At 36.0% G+C, this 19,761-nt stretch overlaps 1 protein-coding gene across 2 annotated transcripts in view; it reads right to left on the bottom strand.

Moving 5' to 3' along the window:
* Window positions 1–4,727: 4,727 nt before the first annotated feature.
* The window catches only part of LOC113062406 (glutamate receptor ionotropic, kainate 5-like), a 77,701-nt gene continuing 62,667 nt past the window's right edge, over window positions 4,728–19,761 (bottom strand). The window contains exons 18-21 of one of the 2 annotated variants that reach the window (XM_026232236.1): window positions 15,350–15,575; window positions 9,384–9,512; window positions 7,768–7,889; window positions 4,728–6,920 (exon numbers count right to left, since the gene is read on the bottom strand). In XM_026232236.1, coding sequence (XP_026088021.1) covers window positions 6,309–6,920; window positions 7,768–7,889; window positions 9,384–9,512; window positions 15,350–15,575 — 1,089 coding nt within the window. In that variant the 3' untranslated portion in view covers window positions 4,728–6,308. Of the gene's footprint in view, window positions 6,921–7,722; window positions 7,890–9,383; window positions 9,513–15,349; window positions 15,576–19,761 lie in introns of both variants that reach the window. The other variant, XM_026232235.1, reaches the window with a different exon arrangement.

Raw genomic sequence — 19,761 nt, 5'->3', positions numbered from 1 at the left:
TAGGCTACTCATTTGTCATTGGCATTTTGTTTCTGACCACAAACAAGCGCACAGCATGTGCCTATTTGCATAAAATACTGAATCAGTGAATGTAAACAAACTGTCAGTAGCCTATAAATAATAAGCATTAAATACGAAAGCACGCACAAGATCAAGAACATTGAAATATGTGCACGTAAGAAAAAGCATGTAAAAATAAATAAATCAAATGTATAGCAATATAGGCCTGCAAATATAAATACAATTAATAATATATCAATTCTATATAAAATATGTAAAATATACAAATAAATGTGAAGTATATATATATATATATATATATATATATATATATAACCTGCTTCATACCCCTTGTTAGGAATCATTGCATTAGACAACTTAAAACATTTAACTCCTACAGTATGTAATTTGGGGATGAGGATTTGTATTTCTGGTTTCTACTGACTCCTAGTGTCAAAATGAGACTCTTCATGCTTGCACATAGGAGTGGCAGAAAAAAAGCAAAGCCAAAATTCGGTCCTAAGTTAATAACTGGCAATAGTGATCTGATTGTTAAAAGCTTAAAGGAGCTCAAAAAACAGTGATTACATTTCTTTTTCTCCATCACATGCAGCATCTTACATCAACACATTTATATCTGTTTTCTATTAATCTACCACCATGGCATCATGAGATACAGTGACAGACTTGTCTTTTACCTAGTTGTCTCTTTGGACATGCACTCAGAGATATTGATAAATAGTGTTTTGGGACTTCAAATTTCTTATTTTTTGATAAGAAAATGTGATGATTCATCTGTGAATTCTATATTGCATTCGCCCACCTGCCACATGCTGCAGTTCTTCCTCATCCATCTCTCAGTCAAAGGACACGCAGCTGTGCTTGTGTGGCTCTGCAAGAACACCTTACAGACACAGATGCCTGTGAAATACACGACCGTCTAGGAAGCGTTACAGGTGTTCACACTTCTTCCAGGATCCCCTGGAGAGATGAATGACATGGAATAACACTGCTGGCAGTCGGTCTGCTCAAGAGTGAGCTGAAACTGAAAACCATCATCTGAAGATAACATATTTTTGTACCATTTTCTGATTTAAGTATACCTCATACTAATAACTGCCCTGGGGTAGTTATTAGTTGCGAACTAAGCAAATTGACTTGCAATCACATGGTTTCTTATCTAGCACAGGGCCATAAATTAAACATTTGTTACCCTTCAGGAGGGAAAAAAATCAAGTTATTACATATTGAAATGGCTGTCAGTATAGTCTAATAATGATTGTGTCTCGGGGTAAATTCTTGGCCAGCTTTATTTCTATGTGTGTGTGTGTGTGGGGGGGGTGTATATATACAGTTTCAAAAGTTCAAATAAGTTTGTAACCTCAGAATTTAAGAGTCAGCTGGTTTAAGGGCAGTGTTGGGTAGATACTTAGCCTACAAACTGTAGTTCATTACTAATTAGATTATGTGAAAAAATAATTGTAGTTAATAACAAAATCTGGATTTAGACTTATCACATATATTGTAGAATGTGATTATTGTGTACCATATTGATTAAAACAACAACAATTTATATACTTCAATCTTTGTTATCAATGTCATGAAATGCATTAAACATTACATACAGCGAGTTTTCCCAAACTGGGGTTCATGAAAAATTACAGATGAATGAAATCATAAAAAATGTCAAAACCTTGAATCCCTACATTACATGAACAAGCGGTAATCTACATGAAAACATGACATTACATGGCCAAAGTCATTCAGGTTTGAAATATGTTTGACCTAAAGTAGTAGATATGGGTGATGAGTTTAGACACTCCACCTGCGTATATGAAAGTGTTTAACTTGCATAATTATTTGTCTCATGTGTATATGTGGTAGATTAATTTAGAAAGGAAATTTTAAAAGACAAAAAAAAAAACTGGTCAGTTTCATCACTATTGTGAAGTACATCAGGGACAGCACATTTCTATGTTTGGAGAGGGGACTAGGGACAGTCCTGGCTTATTTAGTGTCCAAAACAAGATACAACATGTCTAAACGGGGAAACTCTCTTTAATGACTTAGTTTTTAAAGCAATTGTAAGATTTCAAGTAGTGCAGTGGGATAATATACCAGAGTCAAACTCCACCTTGAGCTTATTGTTCTTGTAATTAAAAAGAGACTGAAATCGCCCACAACTCACTCACTCACACTCTCTCTCTCTCTCTCTCTCTCTCTCTCTCTCTCTCTCTCTCTCTCTCTCTCTCTCTCTCTCTCTCTCTCTCTCTCTCTCTCTCTCTCTCTCTCTCTCTCTCTCTCTCTCTCTCTCTCTCTCTCTCTCTCTCTCTCTCTCTCTCTCTCTATATATATATATATATATATATATATATATATATATATTTTTTTTTTTATTATTATTTTTTTTGATTCCAAAAGAGAAGTTTTGACTTACTGTCCCATAAAAAAAAGCACAAACATTTCTGTGAAAGACGCAAACTCAATTAGACTGACCAAATTGAGACATCACATGCAAATTAATGATTTTTACCTAAAAATTGCGCATTTATTTTACTTAGGATATTGATTAAAAATCCACTTGACTGTAATGTCAGGGAGCACACAAGGGGAACAACACATTTGAGGTCAAGTATTTTAAATGCATAGTTACAGCATCTCTCTCTCTGTAACGTTCTGACCCTTTCACTAGGACTAGGTGACATTGTTTAAAAATAGATTTTCATTTTGTCCTTTTCTGTAATTTCCTTTAAACCAATCTTGCTCTTTTCACTTGAAATAACAGTCTGTGCTTCTTCCCATCTTCTCTCATTGTGCTGCCCTAACTTCACCCCAGACACCCAGAAAATCATATAAAACACTGCACTAGCCTGAGAATATCTCAATGAAGCCACTATCCGTGGGTAATGCTTCTGTCAACCACTGGAAGGCAGTTTTGTTCAAATTATTTCACTCTGTTGCAAAGATGTTTAGTCATCTTCAAGGGTGGACTTAACCATTAGGCAAAGGTTGGCGACCGCCGTGGGCCCTGAAAAGCCAAGTGCCCCCTTAAATGTTTTTCATACACGAGATACACATTAAGCTCAGACACACAAACAGTTGTGTTTATTACCACGACAAAAATATGCGTATATGCATTGAACCTGCTGCTTGTGTATCACCAATTTTGTATTATACTGTATGTTTGTTGTTTTAAATGCTGCTTACTCATTTATGAAAAGGACCCAAATTATTTTTTTGGTTGAAAAGCCTATAATCCTTAGGTGTGTAAATGCATACTTTCCTTTTCACATTTTTTTTTTGTTTCATTTAAATTTTAAAATGAAATTAAATGTATTTTATATAAATTTGATATTTTTCCACACTTTTCTCATTCTCACTAATTCATGTTTTTATATGAATTAATCTGAACGGAACCGACTGTCTTCAGAAAGGTTTTCATGGTATTTATATTTTATCTGATAACGTAGCTTTTGAGCGCAGAACTGCTTTGTTTACTGCTATATTTCTGATGTTCCAGAGGCGCCTCCTACTGGCTGAGAATGAATGTGCATTTTCAATAATCCCATCTGCAATTTTCGAAGAAAAAAAAAGGTTTAAAGGCTCAAATGTGAGGTTAATCAATTTATAATTTACTTTGTTTTTGTGAAAACCTACATTTCAACTGTAAATCAATTGCTATTTCTTCGTCTACAACATGAAAGAAAGCCATTGATAAAGGAACATGAAAACTGTCAAAACACTGGACTCAACTTTGGGGCACCATTGAGCATCACAACAACAACAAAAACACCTCAGGTTGATCCAGGTAAATATGTGCAAAAGTATAGGGCCTCATTTCTATATTTTGCCTGGGGCCCCCATATTTACTAAATCCACCCCTGGTCATCTTATCATTTCCCTTTAGCTGCCCTTATTTAATTCATAACCAAATGTCAGGTATACTTGAGAATATGAGTGGGAATGATTTAACATCATTAAATAAAAATAAAAGTCATGTTTGCATGCCAACTCTCAGGAGCAAATAAAATAATTACTTTAATATTGTACAATTAAATATTTTTGGTTTATGCTATATACAGTATTGGTTATGTGGAGTGTGCTTTTGGACCAATAAGATTTCACTATGGGCGGTGCTCCATGGCAGGACTTCTTAAGGATTGGTTGTTGGAAAGGATAAAAGGATAGAATATAATTTTACAGGAGAACGTAAAAAAAAAAAAAATTTAAATACTGTCTTAATTTCTAGATGCAGCATAGAAATTAAAATGATCAATGAAATTCATTGCATGTCATGGTTACAGGTTAGTATACAAATCCATAACTTACATTGCAAAATTGTTCCAAAGTATAACAGAATAAGATAGAGAGAGAGAGAGAGAGAGAGAGAGAGAGAGAGAGAGAGAGAGAAAACCTAAGCAGTTTATAAGCTAACAGAAATAAACAAGGGTAAAAGTCACAGTTTGAATCACTGTTTTATTCCAAACATGTGTCTATATAGTTAACGAAAGAGGGCAACAGTCCTCCTACATAACCCCACAGTTTTATTGGAATATGAATAACAATATAATCTGTATCATTTGCCTTATTTTTTTTTAAACTGTGGGTGTGATTCTTCAAGCACTGGTATAGAAATCTTTGAAAATTAATGAGAAATAAAAAAATCACCTTTAATTAAAAGGAAAAAAAAGATTTTCACATTTGTGTCTCTCTTTGACACACACACACTCATTCTCACACACAATCATAAAGCACCAAAATATGAATGATATAGTGCTGCAGATTCTACACAGGGCTGCTATGTTTACACTTTGGACATACAGTAAATGGATAACTGCGTCTCACAAGCACCCAGACAGCAACTTCCAGTGCACTTCAACAAACCATTCATGATACAGGCTCATTTTGTTCGGTCATGAAAAGCATCATTAACCGTCTTCTCACATAAACCGAAAAATGTCCCTTCAGATGCAAAAAGGCTTTTCTGTCTCATCTTATTGTTGTTGTCACTGTTTCTCCGTGTTCTTGAGAATTGCAAAATACTGAGGGGAAAGCTGGTTAAAGTCAACATGAAATCGAAACAGATCCTATTTAGTTTCTTTACACACATTCCTGGTCTTACTGTGAACAATTCCCCAGTGCATGTTAGGGAAAATGCTAAAAATTGTAACTTTCTTGTTTAGTTGACATCTTCGAGGTTAATAATAACCAACTGCCAATTTGGCATTAATATAGAGTACTGTATTAAGTACAGTAATGCAGCCTTTTTAAAATCTTGCCAATAATGAGCTCAGTAATTCAATGATGGTTAACAATAATAGAATGGAGGTTATGGCAAAAATAGCAAACAAGTGTTGATTTGGAAAGCAGTGTTACCAATGGGATTTGCTGAGACGGTCTAAAGGGTGAATCTTACTGTACACTCCATAATCCAATGACATTCAGGTCTGGAACACACACTTTTGGAGTTTTTCATCCCGTCCTACATTCCCCTGCTTGAATATCCTGTTTTGACTGGAAAGGTGTCACGTTATGGAAGTAATCTGGGTTTTTAATGCCTTTCATGTTTATTTTAACCTTTAACAGTTGGTGTTTAAAATGAGAGACAGAAACCAAGTGAGTAATCTTAGAGGTTGAAGAAGAGGAAAACCAATTCCTGACCACAAAACCTCCCCAAAAAATCTATATACTTTCTCCTCCGAGAAATTAACAATAGGGAAAAACAGGTATAGTCTTTTTTTAAACTGAAAGAATTAAATCAAAGAAAAGCTAGAAAGGAAAACAAGCAAGAGACATTCAGGCATAAAAATGAATAGTAACCCCAAAAAGAACGAAGAAATAAAATAAAATGAATTTGCGTTTCAGTTCAATGTGCACATTTTAGGTGCAGACTCCTCCGGACTCTCACAGAAGCGTAGTCCCCCATTAAAAAGCATGAAGAAGATCCACACTTCTATGCAAAACGAATAGCTGCCCTCATAGTTTTCCTCCACCTTTCCCTTCATGACATGTTGCATAGCGTACTCTCACAGGATATGCATTACATAGTCTCAACAGCATGCCAAATCTCACTGGCCTTCTGAGCACTTCCGCAAGATGTGGTGTTAAAACCAGACACTTGTACAACAAGCGGTTGGCTGAATCATCTCGCTCTCACTCAGTGTAATTTTGCATCCAAAAATGGCCTTTATTTGCAGTATCCCACAGGTCACTTTGACTGAAGGCGTGGGCAGAGTGTTTCCGTCTGTCCTCCAGCACTCATTTACATTACATTTTCGTCCCGACAAAAAGTTTCCTTACTCTTGTTCTCAGTCCTGCTGGCAGAGGAGATCAGTGGAGGGAGTTTTAGTGGGCGGCAGCGGCCTTGGAGGGGGTGTGGGTTTGGCCCTGCGTGGGCTGTCTGAGCCTCCTCCCTCGCTGTCAGTGTTTGTATTAGAGGCGGAGGTGGGCGGCGGTGGCAAACGAGGGAGAGAGGACGTGGCGGAGGCCAGTGGTGAGATGCGTGAGCAAGACGACGTAGAGCGGAGGCTCTGGATCCGTCGGCACTCCTGGCACACCCTCACGTGTGTGCAGCCGCGAGGCACCGCCGTGGAGACCAGAGCGGGTGTGCTACCGGGGACACTGGCGCCGAGAGGGTCCTCCAGCAATCGCTGGGGGCCAGGGCCCATTTCCGCAGCGCCCCCACCAAGTCCCGGCCCTGCTGCGGTGCCAGTTAACGTTCCTGTCCCGCTGTAGAGTTTGCCGTTGCTGAGACGCATCTCCCGCACGAGGCGCATTTGACGAGGAGCTCCTAAAGGGAGACGGGCCGGGTGCCGGAGGATGCCCTGGGACGAGAGGGGTCGCCGGCGGCGCAACCGTGAGTTCTTTTTACAGGAGATAACGTCTCTGAATTCAGTCATCATTTCCTGACATACCGACACCTTAGCGAGGATCAAAGAGGAACAGAGCGGAAAGAGTCAGGAAGGACATATATAAGCAGAAAAGACAAAAAGTGAAAGCAGAACATCATTTTCTGTGTGCATCACTATTCGCATCTCATACGGAACCCTTCATTGCGCCCAACAATATTTGAAGGCCCAATAACAGCTGCTCGTTATTTACTTGATAATATAATAAAATATATTAAAATGCCCATGGAATTATAAGGTTAATAATTTACATGTCTTCCAGTTCTATATTAAAATTAGCTGACATCATATTTCCTGGTATTTCAATAAAAATGAATTCTGGTTCTTCAAAGAGGGGTTGAGTTTAGTTGTTTCAGCTTATTTTAATGATTTATTTTATGTCTTATAAATCATTTTGAGTCATCTTGAGGCCCCCTTGGAAGTTTTCTGAGGCCCCATAGTGATTTGGTAGAAAGCGACTTACAATGCATTCAAGATACATATTATATCAGTAAAGTGTTTGCTGTTGCTAATGGCATGCTTTACCACTTGATCTTTCTCAACTTCAGTCTTAAAAAAATACAATTTTCTATTTAATTGAATTAACATACTAAAAATGGTTTATACTGTAATAGCATTCATACATACTCCAAACAACTTTTCCCCCTTTTCCCATCCAAAGCAACTTATATGCATTTCGGGGAATCAAACCCATGACCTTGCTGCTGCTAAAGCCATGTTCACTGTTTGACCTGCAGAAATATGACTGACTGAGAGCTATGGAAAAGTTACATCACAAACACAGATGGCGTAACTGGGTGGTGTTGTGACCTACTCGTGAGTGTCTGTGGTTTCGGACGGGGCAGGAATGAGGGCGTACCTCATCTGTCTCGGCCGAGCGGCGCGTGGACCACACAAACTCCATAATGGCTACAAAAACAGCTATTATGAGTCCACATATCAGCACAACAAATATCCCGCCGATATTCTCCATACCTAGACCTGAAGGAAAAACAAAGAAATGTGAGCAACACACAGAAACGTCCTTCCATCCATACACACACACACACACACACACACACACAATGGATCTGATTAGAGATCTGCATTCCCGCAGGATTCCAGAGGGATCCTATTAAACTATAATTCAGAGATGAAGGTGTGTGCAGGCGCTATTCCTTAGAGTTATCAGTGGAAGCATGACGCCAGGTGGTTAGAGAAGTGCAATTTTTTATTTAGCTTTAAAAATAAATAAATAAATGCCTGAAATGATATTTTTCCAATGAATTGGTTAAAATAATAAAAAAAATAATAATAATGAGGGAACGAGACCTAAAATGTGCAGGACTATGTGGAATGTCAGTAGCCACTGGGAGTATAAAAGAAAGGAGAAATGTCTTTAAAGAAGAAGAAGAAATTAATTTGTATTTGATCTTGCACAATAATCAACTTTCATTCTGTGTTGGGTCACTGTTAAAATTTTTATCTTGAAGCAACAACAGCTGAGAACAGATTGGGATAGTCAGCGTCTCTTAACCAGGATACAATTAATTAATTCACTTACAAAGCAACACTCATTTAAAAAACTGTGTGAGAAAAAATAAGTGGAAACCCAGAATAACTCTGGGTTTAGCAGTACTGAATCACAAAAAACGAAGCTCATATTATTTGACATTTTCTTGCAGACCTGTAAATAACCCTGAGAGACTGTAAATGTCACTTTCTGGTGAATCTACAAGCTTTGCGAACCACTCTAGAGAAATTACAATGACACGCATGTGTTTTCATGCCTGTGCACCAAATAGCTACCATTTCCCTCCAAACCACATGATTCTACAACAAACAGAATGCAAATGTCACCAGACCACATAAATAAACACTCACAGTATTAGCAGAACTAAATAAAAAAAATAATTTATGCATTTAGCAGACGCTTTTATCCAAAGTGACTTACAGTGCATTCAGGCTATCAATTTTTACCTATCATGTGTTCCCGGGGGAATCAAACCCCAAACCTTGCGCTTGATAAGCGCAATGCTTACCAATTGAGCTACATGAACACTGAGAAGCAACTGTTATTTGAATCAGATTGATGTAGTATATCTTATATACATCATTAATTACATCATTTATTACATCATTATAAAAATATAGAGAGTGACAGGAAATCAAATCCACACTGCCAATATTTGTGTGTTTTGAGTAAAACTTCTTTTTTTATATATATTTAAAAAAAAAATAGATGTTCATTTGAAGAGCAGGATATATTTAGGCTAGGGAAGGCTGCTGCAGGTAAACAGACACTACATGGAGAATTCCCACACTTTATGACCAATGGATTTCTATTATCCATGTTTGTTTCTAAAAATCATTTTGACATTGCACTCACAAATAGTCATTTATAACCAAATGGAAACTTCGGAAATGACCGTATCCTTGACATTTTAAGGCTTAAATTATTTCCAAGAGGAATCCAGGACCGTTTATCTCACTCACCTTTGGCTCGGTGGTCTTCTTCTTTAGGACACTTTCCACCCTCCCACCATCGACGCTTTAGGATTTCTAATCTGTTGTTCTCTTGCAGCTGCAGTATGCCTAATGTAATCTCATCTCTGAATGGTGAACCTGCAAGAGAGAGAATGAAATTGGCTAGTTTAGCTGGTCAATCAACTGGACTCCCAGGGTTAACAGCTGACAAGTGTCCAAAACCTATCTATAACCTTATGATTCGAGTTACAGAGAGGTTAGATTAGCACTGATACACAAAAAGTAAACAGTTTAGCAAATAACACATGCATAACACGTTTATAAGAAATGAGCCAAACCAGTGTTGCCCTCTTAGCATTCTGGTTTAATGTGTCAGATTACATATGCTAACTGCTAAGACATGATAAGTATGTCTTAAGTCAACTAATGTTGTGCAAATGAGTTAAATTAGCCAGTGTCAGAATCAAAATGAATGTTATGATAGGTTAATCCAAATTATTTAACTTGTTAGAATAACATCAGCCTTCATTAAACATTACTGTATCACAGCTAATCATGTCACGCTAATGACGATGTGATGTGGAAGGATGTGTTCATCAAATTAAAAGATGTTAATTCAAATTAAGCACTGCAGATATGCACTGGAATGGATCCGCTGTCACTGAATATTACTTTATTTTTCATTCAAAGGCTGGGAAAATGAAGTACCTTACAGATGCACATCTTCGGACCCTAGCATAGTACTCTAAATACATTTATTAAATGAGTCAATATCACTTACATTAAGCCCTGTGTTTAAAATTGCAATTTTCTCATGTCATGTAAACTTAGAAATATGCAAGCTTTTAAAAAACTTTTGCTTTCGTACCAACCCCTTTAGAAAAAACCTGCCTGTGGCATTGCTTCTTGCATGTTTCACACTACTTTCAAAAGTGAGCTGTCCAGTGAGTGGTGCTGAAAGCATGTTCAGTTTTATCCTAAATGTTTGCTGAAGCAACCATGCCATTTTAGCATGCTTCTGCAAGTCTTTGAGCTGTTTTACTGTGTCGTGTATCACAGGACTCGTACCCATAATCAGGTGAGCTAGCAAGCAAGTTTACATCAGAAAAACAATAAGGAGCTAATTAAGTTAGGCAAACCTACAAATCATGCAATATGGTAATATGGTAAATCATGCAAAAAAATATATTGGCTTACAAATCTATGCAATATAGTAAACGTGTTTTGAGGTCAAAACAATTTTGTGCAAGGCTATTTTTAATTGATAATCTGCCCCTGTAATAATAATTTGTGAGAAAAGAATACAAATTGTTGGTGTTTTCCGCCACTAGTGATAATTTCAGATGTAATCGGCAGTGGATTGTTATTTATAGTTACGTTTTTTTAGTTAGTAGAGGCACATTTTTCCAACAAGATTATGTCATTGCTAACCTTATTGTTTTATATCTTATATAATTAGTTGGAAATACGTATGTTTGTTAACAAGAAAAAAGCTGGAATTTAAAACAGCATGGTTTTGAAAGGTCACCAACTGGATATTGCATTGCTTGGTTGTAATTACATTCTAAGCTTGTCATCTCAGGTTATAAGGAATTTCTTTCACCTTCCAGTACTGACATTTTTTGAGAAGTTTAAATATTTGTTGTTTTATTTGAAAATGATCCCACTGAACTTCACTATTGAACCTGACTATTCATCACAAAAGCATATCCAGGACATTAAACATGAAAAGGTATTCACAAACAACTTTACTACAATAATGCTATGAACTTTTTGACTGAAATAGAATAATAATCTAAATAGAATATCTATCTATCTATCTATCTATCTATCTATCTATCTATCTATCTATCTATCTCTCTATCTATCTATCTATCCATCCATCCATTCACCCACCCACCCACCTAGATTTAATATCTAATATGAACTAAAATAAATGAATTTACCAATATATTCAAATTAATATTATACAACATTAATAAATACTTAACTTAATTTTTTTTCATAGTTTATATAGCTAATCTTTAACAAATTGATCCTAATTGTGAGGCGTTATAGAAGGAAGACGTACTGTACGGGTGTGAAATAATAATCAACTAGTCACTTTCATGTTTTACAGTCTGACCCAGTCTGAGGACACTGTGGTGACACCGTCTGCACTCCAGGTTGCTATGGAAGCAGATGGGGGGTGTCCATGGTGACCAGCTTCTTCATGAATGAGAGGATGAGAGGGTTTTATCACTTGGCAGCAGAACTTTGGACGGCGACCTGAAGAGATGAGTTCATACGGGGAGGAGGGAATGAATGTTTGAGCTCCTGGAAGACATTCTATGACCTGGAGGTAGTCTTTGAAGACGGATGCTGCTCCTGGGACTCATTTCAAATCTAGATACGGGATCATGCGATTACAAGTGTATGGTGATATTTTGGAGGAGGGTTTAGGCTAGTGGTCATGAGTTTGTTGGACTGATCTTCCTGGAAGGCAGAAGATCAAAAACAGCAAGCAGCACTTCCAGTTTGCTCACCACATCTATTCACCAAGTTTGTGAATAGATGTGGTTTGTGAGTATTCATAAGCATTCCTGCTTCATACTTATACTCTCATAATCTTCTCTGCTAAAACAAGATTATCCTCATTACTACTTCTCAACATTTTGGAGCCATCATTTCGTTTAAAGGGATCAAAAACCAAAGTTTTTTTTTTTCATGCATAATGGGAGTCAGTGAAAAAAAACGAAAATTAGAAATGTTGCCTTTGCAACCACCTGAGTTTAACTAAGTTTAATTTGAAGTACTTTAATTGCTTAAACTGAAATGAATATAAATTAAACTAAAAAGATATACAGAAATATAATATAATATAATATATTAAACATAAAATCACATAACATTTTTTAAAACTTAAAAATGAAATTTAAATAAAAACTGAAAATATAAAAAGAAAAGTTCATTCAAAATAATTCTATAAAATATATAAATAATGCTAAAATAACAGTGTTGGTTGTGCACTGCTCATGTATTTTATTGCTTTATTGCTCGCAGTGTTTTCAATTTCTGTCCAATTAGATTTTCCACCATTTTAAATCCTTCTACAGGTTTCATCAGATTTCATCAGAAAAGCCACAGAGCATGTCAGTAAAGAGCTATTAAAAGGTTTCTGATATACACTGTTCAAGTGTAACACGTCAAAGACATGAAACAATTCGTGACAAATCTTAAAGAGACATGAAACTTGATGTGTTACTGGCAAGAGCATTTGGTGACTTGTCAAATGCCAAACATGAACAGGGGCTCTCTTTAGGCAAAACTTTTGCATGCTGTCATGAGGTTAAAAAAGCATAAACAAAAAAACTATTTTACTAATGATAGATTCAATTTTTTATAATCTAGATTATAAATCTTGGACACATATTTTAAGCACTTCTCTCTTTTCTTACAAATGCCAAATGTAGCAGGTGGGGATCCAATACAGGATAAAAAGCAATACAAGTAACTGATTAACTGTACAGACAACAGTAGAAACAAAGACATTTTGCATTTAAGAAATTTGCTGATCAGATTTTAAAAGAATGCTAAAAAAAAAATAAAAAAAATAAAATCTAACAGATTAGCTTGGGGAATTGGAGCAGCAGGCCTGCTGTGTGAAATCACCACATGATGCCAATAACACTTTTTCGGCCTATTTCACGTTCACAGCTGGATGGAAGCTTCTTAAATTTTGACTTGACAAGCCCCTTTGCACTCAAGCCCTTCAACATTTCCAGTGCATACAGTGGCTCAATAGAGTCCATTTACTCACCCTGCCCAATTATTTGAGATTAAGACCCCACGTTTTCTCTTTTCCAGGCTTTTCTTTCTGTAACACCCACTAGCAAGTATTAAAGTGCTCAATGCAAAACACATACGCCATAAATTGTTCCTCTTCTCTCCCTCATATCTCTGTCTGTCAAAGAATAATTGCTGAAAATGTCAAATGTCAAAGACAAAGTCAGAATTGCTATTTATCAAGGGTGGTGGAAAGTGGCAAGCCATCTATCCAGGAGAAGAATTAGAGAGAAATGTGCAAAATCAGAGCGTGAAGAGATGCTATCATTGTCACAGCGGCTTTCTTGTCTGCGTGATGTTCTCTGAGCCATTATAATGTTTATTTCTGTCAGAACTAAAACACTATTTGACTTTTGGACTTTTTATGCAGAGGGATAATGGAGAGAGAACAAAAGATATTGTTGAATATAAGAAAAAAACTAAGAAGAAACAACAAAATAATCATCAAAGTGTCACACAGTAAATTCTGGGAATGTCAATTTATGTTTTTCTCACTCTAAATTAAACAATGGGTCTCATTCATGAAACACGAGCAGAACTAATTTTTGTGTAAATCGCGTGTAAAGTGGTTCTGGCGTAAATTTTCAGATTCATTAAAACGTTTGTATTTTCCAAATGTTAGTTGGTACGAAAGAAATCTACACCTGCTCCCAGCCATGCGTAAATAGTGTGTTTAACGTCTGAACGTTTTGCTCATTAATAGGGCTGCATTTTAATTCATGATCGGGTACATATTTATACAGCATTTTGAAAAAAATATTATATATAGTAATTACATATGGTTTTTATTTACACCTCTGGAACTGTTCGATTAACAGATGAAACTCCATTAACAGCATCTGTAATATGCTGCCAAGCTTCCTTTTTTTAGGACCTGATACACCACTATATACGCTTGAAAATAAAACGTGGCGTTTTGAATTAACTTCTGATAATAAAACTTCAATTTCTGCAGCTGAGAATTTTTTTCTTTTTCAGTCGCTTTTGAGAAGACATGTTGAAATCATTAGTTTGGTTCGATTACATTTATTCACCATATAGTAAGGAAAATTACTTTTAACCAATGGACAGGTTTTTACAGTAGCATTTTTACAGTAGTTTTAAAAGTTGCCAGCCACCGCCAGCATTTTTTATGATTTTCACTAAAATTAAATGGTCCCAAGAATATTTATGTTTATGTTTCATTCTAGCTTCAAGCTTATTTTTTTTCATTGACACTTTAATAAAGGTAAGTTTTCTAAAAAAAAAAAAAAAAAAAAAAAACATTTTTAGCAAAAAGAAAGAGAAAATCTAAATTTTATCAAATGCCACATCTGGATCATATATTATAGGATGGTCAAAGCAAAGATGCAGTATATCGACTCCATCAACACCCATCAACAACACCCAAACAAGCCATTTCACTCGGTAACATTAGGCAGTTTTCCATTCTATGCTGTTTATTGTTTATGATCGCATTGTTTTTCATATGCATATGCATACATACGAGATCGCTCACTTCTGCATCTTCCTCGCATGTTTTTGATTCAGATGCACATTCTGGACTCACTACCACACGTATAACAGCATGTTCAAGATCATGTCATTTTTAAACCGTTTAATTAAGTTTTTTCATTTTCCCTGACCAAGCAAACCCCTTTTCATTTACATTTATGCATTTTAGCAGACACTTTAATCCAAAGTAACTTACAGTGCATTCAGGCTGTGATGTTTTTTTACCAGTATGTGTGTTCCCTGGGAATTGAACCCATGACCTTTTGCGCTGCTAACGCAATGCTCTACCACTGAGCCACAGGAACTCCTTTACAAAAACACCTTTCTCCATTGAGGCCTATTCAATAGAATCATTTATTCAAAGAACCTCAGAGTTTCTTCTTCTTTCTGAGATAAAGTTCAAAATAAGAAATCAAAAGATTTAAGTCAAAAATAATTCCACCATTTATTTTCCGCTTTTACAGCTTAGGTTAATGATGACTGGCTTTCTTCAGATACTGCATTAAAGACCTCATGCTCATGCTGGACACTCAACAGTATTTCTACTTCTATAAGAAGCTTCAAATCAGGCTTCAGTTTCTCTTAAACCTTTCCATCCCACCTGAAGCCTTTCTCTCCCTTTATTTCTTTGTCACTTCCCATTCCTCTCTACTCACCCAGAGGCATGCCGATGCCGTAGCCCTTGGTGTCCAACAGGCCTCCAATCTGTGTGAGGTTGCAGTTGAGGCGTCGGTGGTACTCGTTCATGGTGCTTTCCAGAAGAAAGGCGTACCTGGAGTTTAAAACCCGTGCTATGCCCTCCTCCGTGCTCTTGACGAACACGCTGGGCTGCTTGGAGTACATGTAATTCCACATGCGCTGGTACGTCTGGTAGCGCGAGTTCTGAGTAGGTTTGTCATCAGCGATGACAAAGAGGCGAAAAATCAAAGATGAAATCATATTTGCAGTGACACAGTGAAAGGTGAATGAATAAAGAGACATTTTATTGACAGACATTGAGATTGAACTAGATTAAGGTAACAGATTGAAAGAAAGTGAACGTGTAAGGCAAAGAAAGATGAATAATGCATAATTAATGCAATAGGGGAAGTGAACTTGGCCACCAGTGTGAATATAGATGTGGCTGTGAGTCACTAGGCCAGTTGCTTACTGCCATAAACAGGACATGATGCATTAACATCAGTCCAATCACATGCACAGACTAGTCTATTAGTTTTACCTCAATTAAAGGATTTGTTTTGACTATTTGTGCATCACATGACTTTATCTGTGCTTGTTTTATATGTGGTGCATATGGAGCATTTCGGTTTGGCTTTTGAATTTTCAGCCCATATTTTATATTAATAACATGAGGTCAACACTGACCCGCAGACTAGTTAACTACTTTTCTAGGCAAATAAATACAATTAGTAGTTGAGAAAGCTGTATTGTGAACGGATTTATGAGCATGTAAATATTACTTATATTATATATTATTCATAATAAATATTATTAAATAAAATGGATATTATTATTATTATTATTATTATTATTATAAGCATTGGTATTTATTAGTAGCAACAAATTAGTAATAAAAATGTTAAAACATTTTAATATTTAAACTACCATTCAAAGGTTTGGGGACAGTAATTTTTTTTTTTTTTTTTTAATTAAGAAATGAAATCTTTTATTCAGCAAGGACCAGGGGCGGATTTAGCCACCCCACTTGGCAGCAACGAATTAAAGGTTATGGGAAAATTTACGAGTGCGAATCTTCTGTGATTCGTGATCCTGCTCCGAACTCCCGAACTGACTCAAATGATTCGCGATCCCGTTCTGAACTCCCAAACTGGCTCAAATGATTCGCGATCCCCTTAATTGACTCAAATTATTCGCGATACCGCTCCGAACTCCCGAACTGATTCAAATTATTTGCGATCGCCAAACTGACTCAAATGATTCGCGAACCCGCTTTGAACTCCCTAACTGACTCAAATGATTCTCGATCCGCCCGAACTCCCGAACTGATTCAAATGATTCGCGTTCCCGCGAACTCCCGAACTGACTCAAATGATTCGCGATCCCATAACTGACTCAAATGATTCGCGATCCCGCTCCGAACTCCCGAACTGACTCAAATGATTCGCGATCCCATAACTGACTCAAATGATTCGCGATCCCGCTCCGAACTCCCAAACTGACCCAATCTGCCTTGGGCACCAACTCCCAGAGGGGGCACCATCCCAGTTGCTCCAAAAAAAAAAAAAAAAAAAAATTCCTCCATTCACATCCGCGCTCGGGACCGCCGGCACCTCATGTTTGCGGCTGAATTTTCATAATTGATGGATGAATCCAATCCAACGAAGAGAAAGGAAAACTACACATTAAAAAAAAAAAAAAAGACAAAGTTGGCTTGACATTGGACGAGTCTCAAATTTAGGGACCTTCTCTAAAGTTACATGCGTTATTGGTTTACACTTTTCTAACATCAGTAGCATTTGAGGAGAATGACTTATAGTCATAAAAACAACTGTAATTGTTCATGTAGGTGTCAGCTATAATGCACAATGGAATTAAATGTTTGATATTTATTAAAATAATCTGTAAATCATATGTAAATTATGCTACTCTTTCACATGGGCTCATATGCAAATTTAAAGCTGAATAGCATTTGAAGAGAAAGACTTGCAGTGATAAAACAATTGTAATGTGTTCATTTAGGTGTCAGCTACAATGCACACATTATACATTTTTAATATATATTAAAATAAAGTATAAATCATTTAGGTAAAAATGAGGCCTGTTTATCATTTTCAGGCACAATCCTGTGAAAGTTTTTTTTCGTTCCCTTACGAAAATTACCCATGGATTTAACAATAACACCCCAAATCATTGTTTTTGTAGCCATGGTAACTGCAAATTAACCATGGTTTTGTTGCTTCAAATAATAATTGACAAAGTATTAATATACTGTAATATTTTTTTGTTGTTGTTGTTGCTATAAAAATAGACCTAAACCATCAATAGCCTTTAAAATGACTTAAAATGCATTATATAAAAAATAATGAGGCAATAATGATTGGTCAATAATAACACTGTTAAAATACATAATGTAGGCAAATACAAAATAAACAATTTATGTACATGTTATTACAAATGCCATGTGATTGCTGCTGTTACACTTACAGGACAATCAAATGCTTGTTTAGGCTACTGACCAAACATTAAATTTAAATATTCACTAAATCTTTCATTTTTGGACACCTTTTTGCTATAGATGACAGTGTCTTTATAATTTCTTCAACAAAAAACATGCACATCACAACCCTTACAAAAATAAACTATGGTTTTATCATAGTAAAACTACTTAATTTCCTTTTGCATGATTTCTGAATCCTTGAGACTATAAAATAAATTAGAGTCATAATAAAGTTATAGCCACAGGTAAATGTCGAGAGCTACAATTGTGGTTTGTAAATAATACAATTTATTCATTAAGTTTTTTATTTGATTAAAGTTCTTTTTTCACCCCTACAGTACGTGTTTTTTTCATCATCTTATTTGAGGAAGGGGGGCACAACAATACAATCCTGCTCATGGGCACGGCCAGCAGCGGCCCTGAACGTGTTGTTATACACGTCTCTGGGAATGTGTGCTACACACACACACACACACACACACTGAAGCATGCGTGGTGTTTTCAGCTCTTCACTATTAACACATGATGTAGGCTACACATGTGCACGTCAGCGCGCTATGAAAGGATTTCACAATTTCATTTGATAAAACTATCGTCATTCATTCGTATCGTATACACAGACTGACAGAAACGGCAATGTCTTTATGACAACCTGTCAAAATAAAATCTCGGTATAACTTGAAGACATTCAAACAGAACTATAGTACTATTGCACAGTAGAGTATGCTATACGTCAAGTAGGCCTAAAAGCTAATAATAATAGTTTATTAATAAACACACAGAAACTCTGTCTAGAACTCACCAAAATAAAAGTTTGGTCTAACTCGAAGAAATTATGTAAGAAATTGCACAGTAAAATATAGCCTACTTTAAAAAAGATATACTAAAACATTATTTTAAAGGAATATCACACAAGTTTTCATAGAAGTTTTAATTTAAGCTTGCCAAAACAATTACACCATATTTTTCAAAAACAATTTCTAAAAGTACATTTGTATTTGTGTCTATAATGTTTATTTATTTATTATTATTGTCAGCTAATAAAACCTATGCTTCAGGGACCATATTCATATAACATCTAAGGCTAAATGTAGCTCTTGACTGGTTGAGTTAGATGATGATTAACACTAAACAGTAGAAAATCAGTTGAGTCTCCCCAGCTGGAAATGTCATTGGCTGTTAAAATCTTGTGTTTCTTATAATAAACTGACATATTGCTAACACTGAATCTTTTATAATGCTCTTAATGACATGTCGATGCATACTGTATGCATTAGTGAGTGTGGTGGTGCTTATGGGGTATGGTCACTTATTCCTTATATGAACTGTTTCAAATGCAAGACATTGATTGCATGAGATTAAGTTTGTAAATGACAGCCTGTGCACTTTTGTAGTGTGCACATATATTTATCATCAAACTGTGATAACTGTGACTAAATTCAGTATATGTACGTCTGCCATATGTTGCCACCCCTCAAAAATTCCTGCCCCCTTCTCGCCACCCCATCAATATTTTTGTAGATCCGCCCCTGGCAAGGACGCATTAAATCAATCAAAAAGATCAACAAAAGATTTCTATTTCAAACAAAGGTTGTTCTGTTTAGCTTTCTATTGATAAAGTAATCTAGAAAAAGTTCTCATGGCTTCCAAAAATATTAAGTAGCACAACTGTTTTAAGCATTGATATTAATACGAAATGTCATAGATGTCCAGATCAGCATATTAGAAAGATTTCTGAAGGATCATGTGACCCTGAAGACTGGAGTAATGATGCTGAAAATTCAGCTTTGTACTATAAGAATAAATTACATCTTAAAATATATTAAATTAGAAAATAGTTATTATATATTATAATATTATTACTGTTTTTACCGTATTTTTGATTTAATA

The sequence above is a fragment of the Carassius auratus genome, chromosome 44, assembly GCF_003368295.1.
Source record: "Carassius auratus strain Wakin chromosome 44, ASM336829v1, whole genome shotgun sequence".
NCBI lineage: Eukaryota > Metazoa > Chordata > Actinopteri > Cypriniformes > Cyprinidae > Carassius > Carassius auratus.
Note: the sequence above shows the minus strand (reverse complement) of the source record. Positions and strands in the feature narration are given on the sequence as shown.